Source organism: Vidua macroura, chromosome 2 (genome assembly GCF_024509145.1).
Source record: "Vidua macroura isolate BioBank_ID:100142 chromosome 2, ASM2450914v1, whole genome shotgun sequence".
NCBI lineage: Eukaryota > Metazoa > Chordata > Aves > Passeriformes > Viduidae > Vidua > Vidua macroura.
The window spans coordinates 97,271,256-97,281,674 of NC_071572.1; the positions used below are offsets into that span (position 1 = coordinate 97,271,256).

Consider the following 10,419-nt stretch of genomic DNA (forward strand, 5'->3'; position numbering starts at 1 on the left):
AAATACCCGCAGGCTCTCCCAAACACGTGACATGGCAAGGGTAGATAAAAGAGTGGGTCTGGTGTTTCACAGGAGTTTGATTTCTTTGTCACTTGTTAATTGGTTAATTGGAACACACTTGTTAATTGGTTTTTGCTGGCAGGGTCCCTGTTCCCGACCAGCATGCGCATCAGTGAAGAGGGACGCTTGGTTGTCAACTTCAAGACTGAAGCCCGGTTTCATGGTCTGTTTGTTATGTCCCATCCTGGTAAGTGTAACGTACCCTTTAGCAGCACTACAGAAATAAAGACATCTTTCCCAAATTTGATACTATTCTCTTTTTTTCTGCTTCTGATAGCTGATTTTTTTCTTTTTTGAGATACTATGCTCTTCAGATACAGATTTTTCCTCTGCTTGAGATTTCTTATTTTCATTGATGACTGTATTCAATTGTCAAACTTGTTGAAATATACATTAATCTGATGGAAGGCAAATATTTCCACTGGATCAAGAGCCTGATTTATGAAGGATGAAGATCTAGGCCATTGTGTCCATTAGGAATCTGTAGATATATGTTTTTAACCCCATAGTTATAATTACTATTTACTTACATTTCCCTAGGAAATTAAAATTTAAAAATTTCTTTTCTAACTTGAAGCTTTTCGAGGATATTTAGACCTTTTTCAGAGAGCAAGAAAAGGCCTTGTGTGAGCATTGTATCATTCTGTTAATAGAACACTCTCACTGACATTCAATTAGTCATTGCTGAGGACTTGTTCCTGCAATTTAATCTGTTTAAACCCCACTGCCTTTATTCAGAGTAATTACAGGTGTAAGACGCAGTCTATAGACATAAATTTGAACATGAATGCCAGCCATGGAAAAGAAAATCTAACTAAATTAAATCTGCAGAACAACAGTGAGAAGAGAAAAAAAAAATAGGAAATCTCTTCTTGTTTAACTCAGGTGTTTTTAACCCATAAAACTCCTTCATGGTGCTTCTACTTTTTCTCAGCTGTCCTCTAGTGTGTTTAGTTTGCCTATAGGCAGAGACAAGTTTAAAATAGAAGGGATTATAGATCTCTGCCATTCCACTCTCACTGTTTTGACTGTCTCTTAAATTTATTCTTCATACAGTTCTTGTGTACAAAAGCAGCTGCTCAATAGACACTTAAACAAGAATCAAGGAGGCCCATCTGAGCTGACTGTAATTTATTTTAGTTTCAGTTAAAACCCAGTGCCCTGTGAAGGTATTAACATCATCTATGGCATTATGGTTTATGAATCATTGAGAATGTTTTCCAGGCTCTGAGAGTTTGCAATGAAACACTAAAGGTGACAAATCTCTCTTTGTCGTGCTTCTAGCTTCATCTCTAACTTCCATGGTTATGTCAGCTGACCACCCGGGCCTCACTTTTAGCCTCAGCCTCATCCGAAGTGAGCCAACCTACAACCTGCCAGTCCAGCAGTGGAGCTTCCTTTCAGACTTTGCGGTAAAACCTCACCCTCACTAAGTCCTCTACTGCCCCAGCCTGTTAGCTGGGATGTTGGTGGTACAGCTCCCTCTCTCTCTGTGTCCAGGTTCGAGACTATTCTGGAATGTACACAGTGAAGCTGATAGCCTGCACCACTGCCCCACATCAGGAGTACAGCCTGCCAGTGATCTGCAATCCTAGAGAGCCCATCACTTTTGATCTGGACATCAGATTCCAGCAGGTACCATTCCAATGACATCTTTGTCATGTTTCCCTTCTAATTTGATTCCCATTTGTTGGTCTTGTAATAATAGTACTAGAAACTGAATTTCTTGCTAATAAAGAAGGCATTCCTAAATTGGTGGGAGAGCACATACTCCTTTCCTGCTAAATAACCATTGGTTTAGGGGAAGGTTACTGTGATGCAATAGTAACGTTTGGGAATTCTTTTATTGTCTGTTAGGTTTGATAGTAAATAGTTTTATCAGGCAATTAGGAAAATATAAAACTATTATCAGAAGGTTTTCATCTGACACAAAATCAGAGTTAGGTTTCTGGTATTAAAAATCTCCAGAGGAAGATTAATTCAGTCCTAAGATAAAACTTCTCTCACTGACTGTAGAGGGAAGTGTAGATAGGCAACACTGGTAAAATGCTTAGCTTTAAAACTCACAGAAGTGACCACAACAAATCTGATCCTTAGCAATATGGATCATATGGAAACATATGGTAACAGGCACACAGCATACCTTTCACAAAGCCCAACTGTGAAGCTTTGTGGCTGGGAAAAAATTATAGAGAAATGGATTCTGCTGTAGAAAACATTGATTAAAAAAAAAAAAAAAAAAAAAACAAAAACTTGGGGTCATGTTGGATAGTTAAGAGAACATAAACTGCCAGCTTTCCAGGTTATCAAAAGGGCTACTGTGACCTTGGAATGTGTAAGGAGGAAGTTATATAATTTCTGTTATTTGGAGCCAATACAGCTAATACTGGAACAGTGTGGCTGTGGTTTCATGCTCATTAATAGTATAGATTATGCTATTGAATCATCTTACAGAATAAATCCATATCAGTCAGGGGTACACAATCACTTTTCTGTTGACTTAGCCAGAGTACACAAGGGAATGTATGCAGTCTTTATGCTTTCATTTGGCTTTGTGCCACCAATGGGAGAACAGATGATTCCTGAAAGGGCATTAAGTCCTGGCAATGAAGAGAGATGATACATGATCTGATGTGAAACCTGCTTTCTCAGAGTTAACCACATTTCAACATTTTGGAGAAGTTTGAATGGAATGGGTAAGGGGAATTTATACTAGTTCAGCACTTCAACTTTTGTCTGGCACTTCTAATCTACTTCTAGGGACTCTAAAGCAAACCATACCAGTGCTAAACCAGTGCTAAACTTGTTTCTGATCCTAGTATAAACAAGAAGATGTTGATATTTCAAAGAAAGGTCAAAAGATGTGCAAAAATCATTGCAAAATGGGCAAAGTAGTCTAGGAAGAGACCTAACTCTTACCTGGAAGTAGCCTAAATGTAAAAGCTATGGCTAAGAATTAGAACTGCCTTGGCATAAATAAATGGACAGTGTAGGCGTTATTATATCAGATAAGACAGGGGAAGTTAGGTATGGAAGTTTCATGCACATCAATTCAAAATATGCATAAGGTGCAAAGTTGCAACAACATAACAGACTGTGGCCAGCTAAACTCCCATCACCAACAATTTTCAAAGACCAGCTCTTTTTCTTGAGATACTCATAGTAAAAGGGGCTTGGGCTTTCTGTGGCCCACGATAATTTTTCCATCTGATCACAGATTGAAACACATGTCCCAAAGCAAGTCCCAAAAAAGCAGCAGTACAATAGCACAAATTCAGTAGGCAGTACCGAGCACTTAACCTCTACGATTTTTTAGTCATTCTGCAAAACTGAATAAGCATTGGTATCCACTCTTTTACAAATAAGAAAATAAATACTGGAGGATCAGACTGAAGGATGCTAGTCCACATACTAGGGAACACCTGATACCTTGCACAGGCCCACTTCATCCAGTCCTCTGGTGCCCAGTGCTAGAAAGGCATGACCTGTTAGAGGGGGTCAGAGGAGAACCAGAAAAATGGTCAAAGGGCTGCAACATCTCCCCTGTGAAGAAAGGCTGATTTGGGGTTGTTCAGCCTGAAGAAGAGAAAGAGCTAAGGAGACCTTATTGTGGCCTTCCAACATATAAACAGGGCTTATAAGAAAGACTTTTTAGCAAGGGCTGCAGTGACAGGGTAAGGGGAAACTGAAAGAGGGAAAGAGGGTATATTAAGATTGGATGAAAAGAAGACACTTTTTACAATAAGGGCAGTGAGGCACTGTCACAGATTACCCAGAGAAGCTGTGAATGTCCCATCCCTGACTGTATTAAAGGCCAGGTTGGATGGGGCTCTGAGCAACCTGGTCTAGTGGAAGGTGTCCATGCCCATGGCAGAGAGGTTGGGTGAGATGATCTTTAAATGTGCCCTCCAACCCAAACCACACTGTGACTCTCTGAAATCAGCGAGTGTATGTGTCACAACTGGACCAAAATTACTTTTGACTGCAAAATCTAATGATAAAATGATGAGGCAGGACAAGAGCTGTGTCCCACAATTCTTAATGCTCTATCTCCATACTGAATTACCTTCTTGGTCTTTTTAATATGAGGCTTTTCATTTCCTTGGAAACTTTTTCTTCTAATTTCCTTCACAATTGTTTTCATTGGTCACAAGTGAGGAACCATTTTAAGAATCAAGAAGAAAATATATTTGATGTTTCCCCGCTGGTTCAACATTTCCTTTTTTAACATGCATCACCTGCATATCTCCATGGCCCCTGAGGAGTGAAGCTACTGGCCTGGAACTCTAGTAAGGATTGTATTAACACCAGCTTACTCTAGGATTCCCTGAAAAAGAATAATATTCAGCCTCCAAGCTTCACTTTATCCCAATCCTTTCAGCATCTCCTTTCTTTCAGTGTGTTTGAGTATTTCCTGACATAAGCCCTTCCATACTCAGCATACTTGTTGCCTTGGGATGGACCAATCTCAAGAGTGCTCTGTTCCTTGAGGTACCAAGTATTACATGGGCTTTGATCCCATGGATGATCTGCAGTGTCCCCACATCATCCAAAGTTAATGGACGTGGCAAATAGGCAGAATAAATTGACAGTTATTCTTCTCACCCAGAAGATCCTCACAGATTGTTTTTTAAGAACTCTTATATAAAATGCCCATGACAGTAATTACACTTAAACTACTGTCATAAATAACAAAATAACACAACTGGAAAACAGTTGTGCTCATCAAGTATTTGTGGAACTACAACCCAATGGCCTATTTTCCAGGCATTTAAAAAGAAGCATTCCAAGGGAATGGAACTTTTTACCTTTTTTTTTTTTTTTTTTTTTTTTTTTTTTGCAAAGGCTATGATGGTAGGGCTCCATTTATAAAAAGGTTTGAGCTGTACATTCTTCTTGCCAGATTCTGTTGTGAAGTGGACCCTTGTCCATGAGCCAAAAAGAATGTTTTCTTTGTTGTTTTCTTTCCTTCCTGTCCACACACTAATACATATATATACATAAATATACATATATATGTTAGCTTTTCTTATTATTTTAGTGTCCGCTTGTTATTTTTCTTTATTCTTTTCCGGATATATGTATCTTCCACATTATTTCCTCAGGTACTTGCATCTTTTTGAACTTTAGGCTCCCCCAGTTCTTCTATTCACTGTATAATTTCCCTTTTATTATGCCATGTCCCTTTATAGTTTGCCTTCTTTCTTGTTTTATGGTCCCATGAAAAACTGATGCTGATAGTATTGATTAATTTTATACTTTTCATGTAATCAAGGAAGAACCATAGATAAGTGTGCCAAATACATAAAGAGAAATAGTAGCATAAAAATATAAATAGTAGCATAAAAGATGTTCAAATGGTTTGCTGCATTTTCACATGCATGATCTGATATATCCTGCAGCACATTAGAAGAACTGATACTTGCAAATAAATCTTCAGTAATGTGTGCTTTCAAATATTGACAGAGGATCAGAAGCAGAGGTGGGAGTTGTGTGTAAGAATGAAAATGGGATAGAGAAAACAGGCTGTGATAAGTCAGAGACTAGTTTTTGAGGGAAAAAATTTACTCATATTACCCCCACACATAAGTTGCCCTGGACACCTCCTTAGCTGGGATTTGGAAAAATGGTTGGAAGAAACAAACTTAGAATACTATCAAATATCACAGAGGCAGATAATCCAAAGGTTGTTTGCATATAAAATACATAGCAATATATGTCTAGTACCAGGAGATCTTTTGATTAAACTATATTATTGCATATGGATGTGCAGAGCTGTTAAGTAATATACCTTGGGAGAAGATCATGCTTTGTTTTAACAGTTAAGGAGTTTAAGATCATGCTATGTTTTTTTCATTAAAAGGTCTTGTTGAAGAGCCTTATGCTTTTGTGGTTTTAGGTCAGTGACCCAGTGGCTGCTGAGTTCAGCTTGAACACCCAGATGTTCCTGCTCTCCAAAAAGACGCTGTGGCTGTCTGATGGCTCAATGGGCTTTGGGCAGGAAAGTGACGTTGCTTTCTCAGAAGGTATAATTGTGCATTGTTCATGCACATTTAATTTGTGTTCCACACTGTCAGGATCCTGTTTCTGTCAAAACAAGACAGGAGTAAGGGTTTTCTGCTTGTTGCACTGAGCTTCTTGACAAGGCTTTATTAGCTCAGCCTCAGAGCTGTGCTAAATGTTCCAGTCTACTTGGATGTGAACTGTGTGCACTGTTTGCAGGGGATGTCATATACGGTCGAGTGATGGTGGATCCAGTGCAGAATTTGGGTGATTCCTTCTACTGTACCATCGAGAAGGTCTTCCTGTGCACAGGAGCTGATGGATATGTACCCAAATATAATCCATCCAACACTGAATATGGGTGCCTTGCTGATTCTCCATCCCTTCTGTACAGGTTTAAGATTGTGGTAAGTGCTCTAATTCTGGGAGGATGCATAGATATGTATTTTAATTTTTTTTTTTTTCTAATTTGTCTTTTATCCAAAACCCAACTGCTTTTTAAAATGTTCTCAACACCACCAAATTTTTGACTCGAGCTCCAGGCTAACATGAACTGATGGAGGCAGTATCTTGCCTTTTCCCTCCTGGTTCTATTCTTTATCTTTCTGGGAACTACCTTCAGTAAGAGTTTGACCTAAGTTAGAATCCCAAGATAGGTTTTTTCTCTGCATTGTCTGTATTCACGGACCATAGAGAGAATTTCAGGAAACATGCAAGTGAAAGATTGTAATTTGTTTCATGTTTAGCCACCCAAAATCTAGTGCATACTGCAAAGTTAGTCATCCAGGTTGCCTCTGTAGTCCATAGGGAATGAGAACATACCTCTAAAGCTGGCTTGGATGATCTAATTTCCTTCCTGAAGATAACTATAGGGTAATCCCAGGTAACTACAGACCTGATGCCCAACTTTTAGAGTTAACTTTATGATGATTATATAATAAGCTGAACAAATTTATCTTACTGTCTGTTAATGAAATGAAATGTAGCTTCTTTAGACTGGGAAATAGACTTCTTACTTTCATTTCAGACCATATTTATATATCTTTTTTTTTTATTTAAGAAGTGTAGCTATGGTTGTTCACTAGTGTTTTCCCCTTTTATTCCAGAAAGGCACGAGATTAAATAGAAGTTAATACAAGTCAGATGGGACCACAACTACTTCTCATGTCTTTTCTCCTGTAGTAGTATTGCCCTAGACTGCATAAAACAGCATGTTTAAACTACGCAGTACATTACCAATACTAAAACTGTTTTTCCTCAAAGAAATAAATCTGGTTTACAAAATTTTTTTTGTCTCCGTGCAGGACAAAGCTCAGCCAGAGACACAAGCCACAAGCTTTGGAAATGTACTTTTTAATGCAAAACTTGCAATAGACGATCCCGAAGCAATTCCATTAGTTAAACAGCCAGGCTCTGATGGATTCAAAGTAGACTCAACTCCTCTGTTTCAGGTATGATTTCTGTAGCTTAGTAGCAAGAGTACTGACCCAAGGAAGAAACGCTTGCACAAGTATTGTTGTTAACTGTAAGTCCAATTGAAACCAACAGAAAGATTTATTCTGATTCCAGTGATAATCAAACACAATTATAGATGCTTAGAAACTTGTAGATATAAAATCTGGAACACTTATTAAAGTGTTTCTGTTGAGATACTCTTGCTTTTCTCTTGTATGATTCCACAGGCTAACCAGAAGTTATGCAAATTGTTCTTGTACATTTATTTTAAAAAGTTAATAAGATTCTTGTTTTCCATCTCACTTCTCAAAGACAAAAAATTAAAAATCATAAGCACCTATAGTAAGCTTCATCAAAATCAAGTTGATATTTGGCGTTTTCTGTACAATTCTTTCCTTGCAAACTTGCACAGTGTGAAGCATTGGAAAGCCTAAAAATTGACAACTAAAGGATGCAACTACTTCTTAATTATATATAATCCATCAGCTGTATGCATTCAGCCCTTTGATCTGTATAACCCAGCAAAAAAGTTCTGTCTTCGCTATTTGTCTCTAGTATTTGCAAAATTGCATGCATAACTCAAGTGTATAAATTAGTATGAAAAATATGAAGCATTTGATTCTACTCCTGGTCACTTCAGTATTAAAGGTCCCATTGGAAGCAGTAGAGTACTTAACAAAACGGCCTACTTTAAAGTATAAAAATAGTTTCAAATCTGCCCCCAGGAAAATGGAGTCTCATTTTTTATGTGAAGAATCCATTTCTATGGATTCTAATGCCATGAATTTTGGTCCTCTTCCTATCCAAAAAAAAATGAGAATATGAAGAAATAAAAGTATTCTGAAAAATACTTGGAAAAGTAAGAGTAAAATAGAAAATGTGTTATTTTTCAAAATAACAAAACTGGGCTGCAACCATTCAAATTAACAGGCGGTATCTTTAAGACAATATTCATATCTTTAAGACAATATTCAGACAAGCCTACTGGACCCTGTGGAAGCCAATCTGGTAGATGAGGAAAGATCAGGAAAGATGAGAGAAATTGAAGGAAGGTAGTATCATCTCACACAGATTACAGGGCCCCACACAACCCAGGGTGGATGAAGTTTTCAGGGACCTGATCCAACACCCTGCTCAAAGCAGGGTCACCTAGAGCAGGTTGCCCCAGACCGTGACCAGTTATCTTTTGAACATCTCTGTGGAAGGACACTCCACAGGCTCCCTGTTCCAATGTTCAGCCATCCTTTCAGTAAAAAATTGCTTTCTTAGGTTTAGATGGAATTACAGCCAGGGCCTAATCACTTGGTAGGTTGGGCTTGGAAGGTCCTTTTCTGTGGCCCATCCACAGCTAAAGATACTTTGTATGGCTTTTGGTACTAATAGCACCAAAACCATGTCAAAGCTATAGCCTTCTTCATCTGCACTTGGTAGCCACAGAGTCTGACAAATGGAGACTAAACTCTCTGAAAATTTTAGCAGAAAACACAACTCTTCTGGTGCACATTGGCACAAAGTTAGGAGCTATCTGTGCATGATTTTGAAATTGCTTATCCAGGCATTCAGTTCAAAACAGAGACTGATTTCCTCTGCATTTAGCTCTGCCCATATTTAGTGTGTGTGTGTGTTTAAATACAATACAATGTTTCTTTCCAGGTGTCTTTGGGTAGGGAGTGGTATGTCCATACAATCTACACCGTGCGTTCCAAGGAGAACGCTAACCGCGGAATCGGTAAAAGAAGCGTGGAGCACCAGTACCACTCACTCCTCAGTGCTGGGAGCCCAGCAGCATCCACACGGAGAAGGCAGAAAAGGGGAGTTGAGCAGGCCCCAGAACTTGCAAGAGACATAGGAGTGGAGAGCAACCGAGGAACGAACATACAGCACATAGCCCTGGATCGCACCAGCAGGAAACGGGTGCCTCAAAGGGAGGTTGCACTCAATGGTGTTCTCCCCAGGGAACTGAATAACCAAAATGCAGGAATCAGCATAGTCACAATCATTGGTGGAGCTGCTGCCATTTTCCTTGCCATCTGCTTAATTGCAATTATCATTTTGCTGCTAAAATGGAAACAAAATTCTGACAAGAAGGAAAGCACAAATGAGTCAGGCAGCAATGAACCAATGATGCTACCACATAATTACAGCAATGACAGTTCAGAGGTTTGATTCCAAGACCACAGTATTCAAGCCAGAGTTTCCAGAGTGCCTCATAAAAACTCTTGAACTGCACATTTTTAGCAGCAGATAATGGTGACTCATGAGGAGTTCACATGTTTCTAGGTGTACTTGAATTTTTTTATCCTGAGCTCTTACTGCCATTATGAGCAAGAGAAGAAGCCAAACGAAACCTCCCACTTTGCATGAAAGGAAATGCTGATGTCCCTACCATGCACTAATTTTAAGCAGCAATTCAGGGGACTGCATTGTAAGGGAGAGATTATTGTTGTAGTTTTGTATTTTTTGACATTTCAAAAGAATAAAAGAAGCTGAACAAAGGTGCTATATATCCTGTCTGCAATAAGAGAGGAGACCTCTTTCTTCAGAAACACATAATACTTGAGAGGAGGGATCTTCACACTCTTCTGTAAAATTTTGTACTATTTCTCACAAAGAACTCAATGTCTACAAATAGTTTGAAAGGTGATGGAATGCCTTAGGCATGGATCCTCCGTCCTGTAAGATTTTGACTTCACTTAATCTGTACCAGTATTTTTTTTTTTTTTTTTGCTTATATGTAACTGAACTTTTTCCAAAGACAGCTAGATTATATAGCATAGCATTATAAGCAGTTGCATGTCACAGGATCCAATACATACTCTTTCCTGCAAATTCCTATTCATCTATTTAATCTGAGAAATTTTTTTATTTATATAATTAAAGCCGAAGAATGCAACAAATCCA

General features: G+C 38.6%; 1 protein-coding gene across 1 annotated transcript in view; it reads left to right on the plus strand.

The window, feature by feature from the left end:
- FREM2 (FRAS1 related extracellular matrix 2) overlaps nucleotides 1-10,219 on the plus strand; it is a 119,345-nt gene extending 109,126 nt beyond the window's left edge. The window contains exons 18-24 of the mRNA XM_053971801.1: nucleotides 143-247; nucleotides 1,345-1,472; nucleotides 1,561-1,695; nucleotides 5,960-6,086; nucleotides 6,283-6,470; nucleotides 7,368-7,514; nucleotides 9,172-10,219. Of these exons, the coding sequence (XP_053827776.1) occupies nucleotides 143-247; nucleotides 1,345-1,472; nucleotides 1,561-1,695; nucleotides 5,960-6,086; nucleotides 6,283-6,470; nucleotides 7,368-7,514; nucleotides 9,172-9,684 (1,343 nt within the window). The 3' untranslated portion in view covers nucleotides 9,685-10,219. The remainder of the gene's footprint in view (nucleotides 1-142; nucleotides 248-1,344; nucleotides 1,473-1,560; nucleotides 1,696-5,959; nucleotides 6,087-6,282; nucleotides 6,471-7,367; nucleotides 7,515-9,171) is intronic.
- Nucleotides 10,220-10,419: the final 200 nt, after the last annotated feature.